This window comes from Phoxinus phoxinus (genome assembly GCF_949152265.1).
Source record: "Phoxinus phoxinus genome assembly, chromosome: 5".
NCBI classification, from domain to species: Eukaryota; Metazoa; Chordata; class Actinopteri; order Cypriniformes; family Leuciscidae; genus Phoxinus; species Phoxinus phoxinus.
The window spans coordinates 40,776,366-40,791,365 of record NC_136880.1 but is presented as its reverse complement, the minus strand read 5'-3'; the positions used below and the strand labels follow the sequence as shown (position 1 = coordinate 40,791,365).

Sequence of the window (15,000 nt, the reverse complement as noted above, 5' to 3'; positions counted from 1 at the left end):
ATGCACATCGGGTCTGTGAATAGGATGTGTGTCGGATCTTCAGGAAACAAAAGACAAGGAAAGCATCAGGCCGGTGTTTCAGCAGCCTGTCTAAAAACCTGTGCTGTCCAGCTGGCCCTCATTTTTTCACAGATCTTTACCAAATCACTGGAGTTGTGCGAAGTCCCTTCCTGCTTCAAATGCTCTACCATCATCCCCATCCCAAGAAAAACAAAACAAATCGCAGGACTTAATGACTACAGAACTGTTGCTCTAACATCTCTGATTATGAAGTCATTTGAGAGACTGGTATTGGCTTACCTGAGGGACATCACAGGGACCTTTTACAGCAGATGTTCCAGGATATAATGCAATCCCATGTTGACTGCATCATCCACTGACCTGTTTGCTCGATAAGACAAACCAGGGACTTATGTGAGGATCCAGTTTGACTTTCAATACCACCATCACATGACTCCTGCGGTCTAAAATAACCCAGCTCTCTGTTCCTAGCTCTACCCGTCAATGGATCACCTGCTTTCTGACAGATAGGCGAAAGCTAGTGAGATGCAACTTCACATCTAACACCTACAAAATCCGCACTGGCGTCCCCCAGGGGTGCGTGCTCTCCCCACTGCTCCTCTCCCTCTACAAGAACGACTGCATCGCCAAAGTCCCTTCTGTCAAGCTCCTGAAGTTTGCGGACGACACTACACTCATCAGAATCATGCACAATGGTTACGAGTCTACATATAGACAGGAGGTTGAACAGCTGGCTGTCTGGTGCAGTCATAACAACCTGGAGCTGAACATGCTCAAAATAGAGGAGATGATAGTAGACTTCAGAAGGAAACCCCCCAGCACTCCCCCACTCTCCATCATTAACAGCTCTGTGGATGGTGGATAAATGGATGGTACTCGCTTAATTAATCATGCAACATAGCGTCACTATGGCCCACTCATGTGACAGCATTGTACCGTTCCACTATTTGAAAGATTTATTGTTATATATTTACAGTGCTATTATTAATTTTCCCACCTGACATATTCAAATATGAAGCCGTTTTTCCACTGAATCCAGATTTGTTTTCAATTTGGTTTGCATCCATCAAATGTGGAAAAGAAAACATTATGCCCCGGTTTCAGAGACTTAAGCCTAAGGCTTAATCAAGTCCCAGAATTAAATGCATGTTTGAGCTGTCTTAACTAAAAGCAACTTGCAATGACAAAGTTTAAAATATATCAGTGCCATTTTTTTGTCTCAAGATGCACACAAGTAATGTTTTTTCTAAAGCATGTTTAAAAAAGCTACTTAAATGTCCTAATTGAACAAAGGCCTAATCCTGGCTTAAATCTAAGCCCTCTCTGTAAAACCAGGCCTATAAATAATATTATTTGAGCCACGCTTGAAGCCAAGCATGACAATTCTGTCATTATTTATACAGCCTCGTGGATTGCACTTTATTTCAATAGTCAACTTTAGACATTCTACTAACTATAAGTAACTTTGCTATATAAGTAATCAAACTCTGTTTGGTGAACATAGGTATTAAGCAAAATGTTGATGCTGCTGTTTTCCATAGAATGAAAGTGTATTATAGTGCAAAAGTCATATATACTGATGCTTTTTACTGTTATAGTGCTTTCGGATTGGCATAGGTGATGTGAGCTGCAGTTTCGTGCTGTTTATGTTCTGTGTTTGTCTTTCTCTCTCTGCAGAATGACACGTGGAGTGAGCTGTACTCGTTTGCTGTGTTTAAAGCCATGAGTCACATGTTGTGTATCGGTTATGGTCGTCAAGCTCCGGAGAGTCTCTCTGATATCTGGCTGACGATGCTCAGCATGATTGTTGGTGCCACCTGCTATGCCGTCTTCATCGGACACGCCACGGCCCTCATCCAATCGCTGGACTCCTCACGACGCCAGTACCAGGAAAAGGTAAAGCAACTGTGCATGAGGTGTTAAACAATGAAGTAGAAACAATTGACTATAAAGCTATACACCAGGTGACGTTTAGCCTTCTAGCGGTTTAAGCATAAAACTTATATGCATTGTTGTTTTGACATTGTTGTTTTTAAATAACGCTACAAAAATTAGCCAATGCTGACATTAGACGTTGCTATTCATATCAGATGGAAACTATAACTTGGCAAGGCTATTTATAGGCAAATAGACGAAAGCAGTAACTAGTTTAGAGAACTAAACATTGTTTTGTGTCAAATGCACAGCAAAAGTGATGCTATGTTGATTCATGTTTTATTACGGATATTGTCTCTTTCCCTTTTGCTTGCAAAACTCTTTTCGGGTTCGATGTTCAGCTGCGGCTTCAAGCTACTTCAACTGCATATAGTAGTAGCTTGACCTTCTTTCCTTTATTTACGGATATGCTGTAAACATGCATGGAGGAATGACGAAAGCATTATGCAGTTTCCCAGGAAATCGTCCCAACAATAATATAAATAATTATTATATGCGTACCATTGTGATTTGGGGTAAGGCAAAAACATGGGTTGGATGATGGTTTTATGATGTACTAGTTTATTTAAATTTTGTTAATTTCAAACAAAAATGGTTACATAGTTTACTGCATTTCAATTTGCATACTTCCACTTACTATATACTTTGCTTTTAATGGTAATATACATCCTTTTGAGTATGTTGGCAGAATTGGGACACCAGTGTCATACAATTGCATGTTGATACCACAGACTCCTTTGTCACGTGTTTGCTTTTGCATGTGAGTGGCAACATCTGTCTAAATTCACTACTATTTAAAGGTAGGGTTGGCAATTGTGCAGAGGTTAGCATTAGCATGTTAGCTTTGAAAGCATAAGATCCCACTCTTCAGAGCGTCTACAAAGCCACACCTCCTTTAAAACACATGAATGCGACAGCAGAATCTGCAAAGCGTCACGAGAGACAGTGGTAAATTACCTTATGTCTCAAACCACATAACATTACAATAATAATGAACATAACTTAAAGAGCGCTGACCTGTACCACCTGACTGCTGCAGGTTTATTTTACCGTTGATGGTGTTGACATGTAAACACATAAACCCAAGTCTGAATACGTGAACAGCTCCGGGTAGAGCGTCACGGATTGCCATCTCGTAATTGTGGTTAAGACATGGTGTGTGGACGCAGCATAAGCTCATTGTTTTGGTTCAGGAGGAACTGTAAAAGGTGCTGATGTTTGTTTGTGGCGCTCGGTGACTTTGTCAACAACTCTGCATAGCCTCATGGATCACGCTGATGAACTGTGATGTCTGCGCGAGCAAGTACGCGGAGGTATGGAAATACATAGGTTGACAGGCAGGAAGGATATCGGACCAAATGCAATGAGACTTACACAGAAGATGTACATGTTTTAATATTTAGAGCACTTCTATTATTGATTGCTATTGGGATGTGAAGAGAGTTTCAACCAGTATAACAGAAATTGCCTACCCTACCTTTAACTTATAGACTCATGCAGTTAAAAAAACGCTATGCTAGCTTTGACCTCGAGAGCCAAATACTTTGCCAAAGTATTCTCCTCCAAGGGGTTGTGTGTGGGCAAGGCTTGCTTAAAAAGCTTGCATGAATGCACAACTTGAAAAAGCAGTTGTCCGCTTTTAAAAATATTTCTATTTAGTTTTTTCTTCTTCACTTTTAATCATTTCAATTTAATCATTTCAATATTTTTCAATTAGTTGCCAAGGCCTATTCCTTGACCTCATAATGCGACTCCTCCTCATCCATTAAAACTCATTAAAGTCGCCATTGTTCCATCTGCCTGCGCAGCTAATGTTTGTGGAGCTGTTACGGTTTGTTTGTCACTGTTGCGTTGAGTCAGCAACTCTTTAGATGCTCTTGTGTTGATTGGATAATGACTGCTAATGCGACAAATAGTTGCCTTTCTGACTGTGTGTTTGTTTTCACTGCAGGCTCTATTAGCCGATGAGACCGCAGCTACAGCATCAGCTAATGTACTACCTACCGCAGTGCTGACTTGGTTGTGGCTGTCATATTTCTGTGCGTCGTGTTTGTAACAGTAGATTAGACTTGGCATGGCTTCAGTGTTCCCGCTCGGCCAATCGTTTACCAGCTCTGTTACCATGCAGAAAGATTGGTGGAGGCAACGGAGCACTCTGATTGGTCGCTTTGAAAAAGAGGGATTGCTTCCCAATCTGTTTAGCCAGTAATTTGAGGCGTGTATCCTCAAGTGGAGGACAGACGACGGAGACTCGTTGCGTATACGATTTATGTGCGTGTATGTGCGCACAATATTACAGTGTCTCTCTGGACGAGCTAAAATTGATGAGGCAGCAGATTAGTGTCCTGCCAATGTCCTCGTGGAGTAGGTGTGTGTGCTGCACTGTGATTCTGTCCTTGAAAGTGCCGTAATGAAATGACGAGAACGAGGTAGGGAGGGAAACAGAGAGACAGACAGAGAGAAATAGGGGGTTGGGAATAGACCTGTAGGGGTCAGGGACGAGTGACTTGCTTCTCTGCGCTTTGTGATGCTCTCAGTTTGGAAAATTCTCCCCTTGAAGTGCCTCTTCAGTTTTAAAGGGACAGTTCACCTAACAATGTTGCGGTTTTATTGTAGTGTCATTTTGCTTTGAGCTGCTAAATATACACTAAGTCTCTTATACTCACCAATGCTGCATTTATTTGATCAACAATTTCCAAAAACCTTACTGACCCCAAAACCTTTGAACAGTGTATATAAGTGTATACATTTTCAGAAGCTATACAGTATATTTGTGTGAGTAATAGGCTATTATTTAAAGGTCTTCAAGAGGTTGTGTCCTTTTACCTCACACACACATGAACAAAATGTCAATGTTTATGTTCAAACCGGAGTCAGACAATGATGGAGAGACTTAAGAAGAAGTGACAACATGTAGAAGCAACAGGACATTTCTGAATGATTAGTTGATGAGTTTAAGTAGCTTATGTGTAGTTATCTTCTAGTCATTGATTAGCATATTCTGTTCCGGGGGCGGGGTTTATGTAAATTTTAGGGTTGGTGATGTCACTAACCCGGGAGGAATGTCGTGTAGTTCCTATCAGCCGTTTGTTGTAGTCCTCAAAAAGCAATTTCTTTAAAAACAAATAATATCTTCCTTTACTTTGAACTTTGAGCGTTGTAACTTTGCAGATGTTGTTTATGCAACATAGATTTTTGTTGAATAACCCCCTCCCCCTTTATGTTAAAGTAACTCTTGTTGTCTTCCACAGGGAGAACAGCAGGTTGCATGAGAGTGAATATGCGATGATAACTGCCTGATTTTCATTTTTAGGCTGAGCTGTATCTTAAGGTGATCATTTATTATGTTCAGACTGTCTTTAAACGCGCACCTGACCTGAATAGCATATGTATTACAAAGATGCAATCGCAGACGACTTGACTCATCAAACAGCAAAAGATCCGCTTTCAAGCAGGAAAAATGTATGCAGTCATGCAAAGCGGTGCTGTGATATGACGTGTATGAATGACTGTTGTCCCTCAGGACACCTCAAGTTCAGACTTCAGCGTCTTATGAGAATTGATCAGCGGTTGATGAACGAGCGCTGGGCTAGTTCTCTTCTCTCTCTCTTCATTGATTGTCTAAGTCTTCACCTCGGGTGTGTTTTGGACACAGACAGTCCTTTGAAATTTCATGCAAACGCATAACACACTCAACAGTGCCCGAAGAGGAAATATGACTGACACATATATTTATATGTCACATACTGTATGTTACAGTGCTGCTGTTTGCATCATAGATTTGAGCTACCTCAGTGTGTGTGTGTGTGTGTGTGTGTGTGTGTGTGTGTGTGTGTGTGTGTGTGTGTGTGTGTGTGTGTGTGTGTGTGTGTGTGTGTGTGTGTGTGTGTGCATTGCTTATTTTTATCGCTGCTATAAAAGTGTGTTGACGGACGGAGTGCTAAATCTGGAAGGCTGGGAAGCGGTGTGGATACTAAAAGAGATTGACAGAGCCGGGCAGATTGGAACAGGTAGAAGAGAGACGCTGTTCTGTTCTCGATGCAATGGAGACACCAACATGGCAATATCTTTCTTAAAAGAAGATGCTCCAGTCTGATTGGCTGGCGAATATTATTTTGCAGTGGTTTTTAGATGTGCACATCCCAGAAAAACTGACACTGAAGGTCTTCTTAGATACTATCTTCATGTTTTCTAACTTTTAGAAATATATAATATTTTTTTAAATATATTTTGTAGTCTCAAAATACAAAATAGCCATACACATTTTTTTATCATACACTCTGAAAAATAAAGCTTCAAAAAAGGTTTTTGCAGCAATGCCATTTTTGGTTCCTTTCAGTGAACAGCATTTAAAAAATAATACTAAATAACACTAAAAATATTTTTTGGTGGAAATGAAAGTTTCCATAGATAATAAAGGTTCTTCATGGAACCATCAATGCCAATTAAGAACCTTTGAGATGTTTTCTACTATTAACTAATTTTTAAGTCGTACGTTTTTCAATATGTTGTATAAGACAAAGAAACCTCATGTCGATAATCACAGCCTATCATTTTATAGAAAATATTTTACAAGGATTACACTTTCTTATGAACATTTTATAATATTAACTTATTTAATAATATAACTTTAGCTCTTTTAAAGAAGATTTTCTGTGTTTGCCTTGTTCCAAAATGGGACTAAATCGTTACAGTGTTGCATTTTCTCCTTGGTTCTGTTAAAAATGTGTGAATAAGTCACATGTGAGCAAAACTGTTCGTGCATTGGTTACCATTTATGTTCCAGTTTTGCTCAAAGCCTCGTGAATCACCATTATTTTATTTCTACAGGAAAACATACAATGCACCTGTGTTGCAGAAGTGTCATAAAAGCATTTTCAGAGGTACAAGACTTTTTTGTGCTCACCCACAGATCTCCGAAGATCTTTCAGTTATGCTTTATGTTCATCTGTCACTTTTTATTTGTGAAGAGTTACACTCAAGTCAAGTCAAGTCACCTTTATTTATATAGCACTTTATACAGTACAGATTGTTTCAAAGCAGCTTTACAGAGATAACAGGAAAATGATGCATTTCGGCTGTTCATCTGAAGTCAGTTCAGTGTTGATTCAGTTGTAAAGATCATCAATTATTAAATTAGTTAATTGAATTAATAAAGCAGTTCTGGAAACAATGGTCATCGTCCAGCTCAGTTCAGTATTCATACAACAGCGCCAGTGCAGTCAGATCAATAATGTTGTTGAATATTAAGTTAACACTACCATTCAAATGTTTTTTGAGCACATTAAATTGATTAAAAGTGTCATTTATAATGTTACAAAAGATCTCTATTTCAAATAAACGCTGTTCTTTTGAACTTCCTATTCATCAAAGAAAGAAAAATATGAAACACTTTTCAACATTGATAATAGTCAGAAATGTTTCTTGAGCAGCAAATCATCATAATAAGGATCATGTGACACTGAAGACTGAAAGTAATGATGCTGAAAATTCAGCTTTGATCACAGGAATAAATTACTTTTTTAAATATATTACGTGGAAAATAGATATTTTTAATAACATTTCCCCTTTTTTTTCTTTTTTTGATCAAATAAAAGCAGCGTTGGTATAAGTGACTTATTTCAACATTGAATCTTACCGACCCCATACATTTGAATGATAGTAAACTGTGATTTATGATTAGTTTTGTGCACTTAGTAGCATATAATGCTCAAGACGGATAGTGTATCACAAAGTCCAAAAAGTCATATTTCTTCTTTGTTTTCTATAGTCACAGACCAAAACTCATGTGTAAAAGCTTGAATGAGTGTTTTCCTCGCCGGGCTGTTTTTGTGATGTAAGCTATTTCAGATAAACCCCTAAACGCCAGGCGAAAACAAAACACACTGTGGTTGTTGTCTCTGTGTGTCAGTCAGGTGCTGTGTTCCTGTCCACCTGATTGGCTCTTAGCCAGAATAAGCTGGTGTGTGTGTGTGTGTATTAGACGTTTGGTGATAATTAAAAGTCTGGTTATGCGACTCCAGGTTGTAGATCCCGCAGTGAAGCCGCTCTGGTGCTCGTAGGGGGTCTGGAATATTTTTCAGGAAATAACAAGAGAAGAATTTCAATTAGACCTAATGCCTCTTGTGCTGTTGTCATTCATTGTGTTGTTTGATTGTGCGTCTCTCTCTCTCTCTCTCTCTCTCTCTCTCTCTCTCTCTCTCTCTCTCTCTCTCTCTCTCTCTCTCTCGGGTTTCACTGAGCTTTCCTTACCGCCCGCTGATGCTCAGAACAGCCTGAGGAAACAGGCATGACAAATATCACCAGATCTCTGTCTTCTCTTTCTCTCTCTCTCCTTCTCTTTGTTGCTCTAACCTTCTGGAATCATTTGTCTCCTCCGTGCAGAACCTCCTAATATCTGTGATTCTTTCAGTACATCTCATAATACACCAGAGTCTCCGTCTGTCTCTCCCCAAAGACTGACGTCCATGCATACGGGTGGATAAACATTGAGACTCTTTAATTAATGCTGTACTTCATCAGTTTTGTTCTCCCCGAGGATCTCTGGCCTTCAGGATGAAACTGAACAAAGACATCAGGTTCATAAGGGATTTTTCACTTGGGTATAAAGCTGCTGTCTTTGTTACATGTTCTTACCGTAGTAATAACAGTAAATTATGCATAATTACAAGCAACTAACCCTCAACCAAACCCTAATCCTACCCTAACCCTATAGTAAGTACATGTAGTTAATTCATATTACACTGTACTTAAATATATAATTACACTGTAACAATAACACCTTAAAATAAAGTGTAACCTAAATATATATACAATATAAACATCTATACAAGGTAATCGACTACCGAATGTGGCAAGTATGTTTAGCAGATTGTTTTTGCTTTTAAATTTTGCAGTTTTGAAAAATGTAGTATTGTATTCAATATCAATCCATCCAGCTTAATGTTACTACAATGTGCGATGTTGACAAGTAGTTAATGCTTGTTGGGTAACATTAACAGTAGCCTATATTACATTACTACAATTACAACACGCAAAAACGATTAACGTTAGGAAGGTTAAGGTAAGTAAGTAACGTTATAAAGTAAACAAATAAACGTTACTACATGTTACTAAACGTAACCTGAACAAAATCATCCCCGCTCTTAGTGAAAGTAAGAGCCAGAATGCAGTGTTATGTGAGTGACGTCAGTGAGTGTGTTGTCAAGCAAGGAGAGCGAGCGGTAGCGGTGTCCGACTGAGAAGCGTAGGCTATGTGTGGCTGTGAGGGGAAATAAGAGATCCCGGCCGGTCTTGGAGCCCAAAACAGGAAGAGTGTAACATCTTATATCAAATTTTTATAACCTATTTAGTCAGAAACTTCATACAACGTCATTCATTTGGTGAATGCTCAAGTCCGATTTTATATATCCTTGAGTCTGAGTCCAAGTCCGAGTCATCAGTCCGCGAGTCCAAGTCAAGTCAAGTACTCAAGTACTCCATCACTGACACAGGGTAATTGATTACACGTCTTATAGGTTATTGACAGATATTTATGACAGATAGCTATCACAATATGACTGAAATGAGGTCTTAAAAACATATACTAAAAGATGGTTTTGGTTCCTGAAAACTTAAAGGGGTCATCGGATGCCCAAGTTGGTATGATTCTTTAGGGTGTTCATGTAAAGTTTGGCTAAAATTCCTCAATGATTGTGTAAAACAACACCCTTTTTATCTCCTCAAAAACAGCTTTGTTCACAGTGACCTGTTTTGGTGCATATCTCTTTAATGAGGCTGAGGGCAGAAATATGCTAATACTGGACTGTCCGTCAGTGGTCGTGGGCGGAGCTTGAGCATTATGACGTCCTGATTATTGAGTGTTTAGACTTTTCGAGGATAAAAAAACAAGGAGTGAATGGATTTTTTTTACTGTATGGAGGTCGTGTCCACACACTGCAAAGACACATTTATATGCAAACGCCATTTAAAAGTGAATTTTGCATCCGATGACCCCTTTAATTACTCTTTGTTTTGCTGAATAACAGTGATGGACTTTTCTGTGCGAGTTCAGACTCTGTCGAGTGGCTCGAGTGCAGGCTGGCTTTGGCTCGGCTCACTGTTCCCGCAGGTAGAAATGTGCTTAGTATTGTAATGAGGTGATTTATTCTAGAATCAGAGTGGTGAATAATACATCTCTGATCCAAACCTGAAATTAGACTTCTTCATCTTTACTTTCAGCAAAAGGACACCAGGACTTCACAACATGGAGAGTTGACACACACACACACACACACACACACACACACACACACACACACACACACACACACACACACACACACACACACACACACACACACACAGCTCTCTGGTTTCCATTTATCTTAGACGTGGGAATTGAGGAGCCATGGTTTTGTTTGCTTTTACCTAGACTGGAAAATCTTTAGTCAGGAATCAATATGGAGCCGGTGTTATAATACTGTCGCTTAGCCCATTTAGGCCTAAAAAACTAAGGTTGAGAATGTGTGTTTGGGCTCGGTAAAATTTGTTAATGTTTTTGAAAGAAGATTCCTATCCTCATCAAGGCTGCATTTATTTGATTAAAAATACAGTAAAACCAGTAATATTGTGAAATATTATAAAAAATTTAAAATAACTGTTTTCTATGTGAATATATTATAAATTGTAATTTATTCCTGTGATCAAAGCTGAATTTTCAAGAACCATTTATTATTAATATAGGGATGCAGCGAAAGGTCGCCTGCTTATTTTGAACAGTTTCGGGGCCGAAATAGACATTTAATTAGTGCTTCTCCAATGGCAGTTTGAGTGTTGAGTGATGCATTGAATTGAATTGATTTCTTTAAAACAAAAAATAAAAAAACATCTTACTTACTGCAAACTTTTGAACTGATAAAATGTACATCTTGAATGCAATGTAAGTCGTTTAATGTTGTCATTTATAATTAGCTTCAAATATAAATGTAAAGCAATAGAAGTCTATAGTATGAACTCAATTCAGTAGTTAAGTAAATGTATAAGTTTTGGGACGTCTGCCTTTACATGCACATGAACTATAATGACATCCCATTCATATTCCGTAGGGTTTAATATGGTTTAACCCTTTGCTGCCATAACAGCTTCAACTCTTCTGGGAAGGCTTTCCACAAGGTTTAGGAGTGTGTTTATGGGAATTTTTGACCATTCTTCGCATTTGTTAGGTCAGTCAGGCACTGATGTTGGACGAGAAGGTCTGGCTCGCAGTCTCCGCTCTAATTCATCCCAAAGGTGTTTTATCAGGTTGAGGTCAGGACTCTGTGCAGGCCAGTCAAGTTCCTCCACACCAAACTCACTCATCCATGTCTTAATTTACCTTGTTTTGTGCACTGGTGCGCAGTCATGTTGGGACAGGACGGGACCATCCCCAAACTGTTCCCACAAAGTTGGGAGCATGAAATTGTCCAAAATGTCTTGGTATGCTGAAGCATTAAGAGTTTCTTTCACTGGAACTGGGGCCAAGCCCAACAACCCCATTCTTTCACAGATGATTGTAGAAGCGTCTGCATGTCTACAGTAGGGCTTGATTTTATACAACTGTGGCCATGGAAGTGATTAGAACACCTAAATTAAATGATTTATGAGGGGTGTCCCAATACTTTTGACAATATAGTGTATCTAACAGAAAGAAATGGTTAGAAAAGTCTTAATGTCTGAAATTTGAGAGCAGAATTCCATATTACATTAGTTCCGTATAACATCATTCTTGAGAAGTGTGAATATTATCGGTTTCACGGCTTTATCGGCTGTTATGATTCTAATAGCGATCCTACACCAATTTTTTTACAGTTGAAGTTAAACACACACACACACACACACACACACACACACACACACACACACACACACACACACACACACACACACACACACACACACACACACACACACACACACACACACACACACACACACACACACACACACACACACATTCATCAGTGATAAAGCATTAACGTGTGTCCTAGTTTAGTGGGGAATCACCCCGTTTGCTCTCTCATCTCCTCCTGTCGTCTCGTCTCCTCTCCTCTCCACTCCACTCCTCTCGTCTCCTCTCGTCTCCTCTCCTCTCCACTCCTCTCCTCTCGTCTCCTCTCCTCTCGTCTCCTCTCCTCTCGTCTCCTCTCCACTCCTCTCGTCTCCTCTCCTCTCGTCTCCTCTCGTCTCCTCTCCTCTCGTCTCCTTTCCTCTCCTCTCGTCTCCTCTCCTCTAGTCTCCTCTTGTCTCGTCTCCTCTCCTCTCCTCTCGTCTCCTTTCCTCTCCTTTCCTCTCCTCTCGTCTCCTCTCGTCTCCTCTCCTCTAGTCTCCTCTCGTCTCGTCTCCTCTTGTCTCGTCTCCTCTCCTCTCCTCTCTTCTCCTCTCCTCTCATCTCCTCTCGTCTCGTCTCCTCTCCTCTCTTCTCCTCTCCTTTCGTCTCCTCTCCTCTTGCCTCCTCTCATCTCCTCTCTTCTCCTCTCGTCTCCTCTCCTCTCCTCTCCTCTCCTCTCCTCTCCTCTCCTCTCCTCTCCTCTCCTCTCCTCTCCTCTCCTCTCCTCTCTTCTCCTCTCCTCTCGTCTCCTTTCCTCTCCTTTCCTCTCCTCTCGTCTCCTCTCGTCTCCTCTCCTCTAGTCTCCTCTCGTCTCGTCTCGTCTCCTCTTGCCTCCTCTCGTCTCCTCTCCTCTCCTCTCCTCTCCTCTCCTCTCGTCTCCTCTCTTCTCCTCTCTTCTCCTCTCCTCTCTTCTCCTCTCGTCTCCTCTCGTCTCATCTCCTCTCGTCTCTTCTCCTCTCCTCTCCTCTCCTCTCCTCTCCTCTCGTCTCCTCTCGTCTCCTCTCTTCTCCTCTCCTCTCTTCTCCTCTCGTCTCCTCTCTTCTCCTCTCTTCTCCTCTCCTCTCCTCTCTTCTCCTCTCGTCTCATCTCCTCTCGTCTCTTCTCCTCTCCTCTCGTCTCCTCTCGTCTCCTCTCGTCTCCTCTCTTCTCCTCTCCTCTCTTCTCCTCTCCTCTCCTCTCCTCTTCTCTCCTCTCCTCTCTTCTCCTCTCGTCTCATCTCCTCTCGTCTCCTCTCTTCTCCTCTCCTCTCCTCTACTCTCTTCTCCTCTCTTCTCCTCTCGTTTCCGCTCCTCTCTTCTCCTCTCCTCTTGTCTCCTCTCTTCTCCTCTCCTCTCGTCTCGTCTCCTCTCCTCTCGTCTCGTCTCCTCTACTCTCTTCTCCTCTCGTCTCCTCTCTTCTCCTCTCGTCTCCTCTCTTCTCCTCTCCTCTCTTCTCCTCTCCTCTCCTCTCTTCTCCTCTCGTCTCATCTCCTCTCGTCTCTTCTCCTCTCCTCTCCTCTCGTCTCCTCTCGTCTCCTCTCTTCTCCTCTCCTCTCCTCTCTTCTCCTCTCCTCTCCTCTCCTCTTCTCTCCTCTCCTCTCTTCTCCTCTCGTCTCATCTCCTCTCGTCTCCTCTCTTCTCCTCTCCTCTCCTCTACTCTCTTCTCCTCTCTTCTCCTCTCGTTTCCGCTCCTCTCTTCTCCTCTCCTCTTGTCTCCTCTCTTCTCCTCTCCTCTCGTCTCGTCTCCTCTCCTCTCGTCTCGTCTCCTCTCGTCTCCTCTACTCTCTTCTCCTCTCGTCTCCTCTCTTCTCCTCTCCTCTCGTCTCCTCTCCTCTCCTCTCGTCTCGTCTCCTCTCGTCTCCTCTCCTCTCCTCTCGTCTCCTCTCCTCTCCTCTCCTCTCCTCTCCTCTCCTCTCCTCTCCTCTCCTCTCGTCTCCTCTCGTCTCGTCTCGTCTCGTCTCCTCTCCTCTCCTCTCCTCTCCTCTCCTCTCGTCTCCTCTCCTCTCCTCTCGTCTCCTCTCCTCTCCTCTCCTCTCCTCTCGTCTCCTCTCCTCTCCTCTCCTCTCGTCTCCTCTCCTCTCCTCTCCTCTCCTCTCGTCTCCTCTCCTCTCCTCTCGTCTCGTCTCCTCTCCTCTCCTCTCCTCTCCTCTCCTCTCGTCTCCTCTCCTCTCCTCTCCTCTCCTCTCGTCTCGTCTCCTCTCGTCTCCTCTCCTCTCCTCTCCTCTCCTCTCGTCTCCTCTCCTCTCGTCTCCTCTCCTCTCCTCTCCTCTCGTCTCCTCTCCTCTCCTCTCGTCTCCTCTCCTCTCCTCTCCTCTCGTCTCCTCTCCTCTCCTCTCCTCTCGTCTCCTCTCCTCTCCTCTCCTCTCGTCTCCTCTCCTCTCCTCTCCTCTCGTCTCCTCTCCTCTCCTCTCCTCTCCTCTCCTCTCCTCTCCTCTCGTCTCGTCTCCTCTCGTCTCCTCTCCTCTCGTCTCCTCTCCTCTCCTCTCCTCTCGTCTCCTCTCGTCTCCTCTCCTCTCGTCTCCTCTCCTCTCGTCTCCTCTCCTCTCGTCTCCTCTCCTCTCCTCTCGTCTCCTCTCCTCTCCTCTCCTCTCGTCTCCTCTCCTCTCGTCTCCTCTCCTCTCGTCTCCTCTCGTCTCCTCTCCTCTCGTCTCCTCTCCTCTCCTCTCCTCTCCTCTCCTCTCGTCTCCTCTCCTCTCCTCTCCTCTCCTCTCCTCTCGTCTCCTCTCCTCTCCTCTCCTCTCGTCTCGTCTCCTCTCCTCTCCTCTCGTCTCCTCTCCTCTCCTCTCCTCTCGTCTCCTCTCCTCTCCTCTCCTCTCCTCTCGTCTCCTCTCCTCTCCTCTCGTCTCCTCTCCTCTCCTCTCCTCTCCTCTCCTCTCGTCTCCTCTCCTCTCCTCTCGTCTCCTCTCGTCTCGTCTCCTCTCCTCTCGGATGTTGTGTCTCTCTGTGCAGTGTGTGCATTTATAAACATGCTCTCTGTTAGACACGCTCTAAATCTGCAGCGGTGCACTGAGTGTGTGTGACTGCTGCTGTCCGCCTGCTTCTGTTCCTCTGCAGGGACAGGACGGGGACCATCCTCACACAGACAGAAATAGCACACAGATCATACGCACGACTCAGGTTACTCAAGAGAACATGAAGCTTTCTAAAACACAAGCAGCTCCAACCCTCTTACACAAATGACCACAGTATTGCCTTAAAAATAGACCACGGGAAAGCCTT

At 42.6% G+C, this 15,000-nt stretch overlaps 1 protein-coding gene across 2 annotated transcripts in view; it reads left to right on the top strand.

The window, feature by feature from the left end:
* LOC306998170 (potassium/sodium hyperpolarization-activated cyclic nucleotide-gated channel 2) overlaps nt 1-15,000 on the top strand; it is a gene marked incomplete at its 5' end in the record, with an annotated part of 66,431 nt that overhangs the window by 37,405 nt on the left and 14,026 nt on the right. For both annotated transcript variants that reach the window (XM_079612033.1, XM_079612032.1), the window contains one exon: nt 1,699-1,917. In XM_079612033.1, the coding sequence (XP_079468159.1) occupies nt 1,699-1,917 (219 nt within the window). The remainder of the gene's footprint in view (nt 1-1,698; nt 1,918-15,000) is intronic.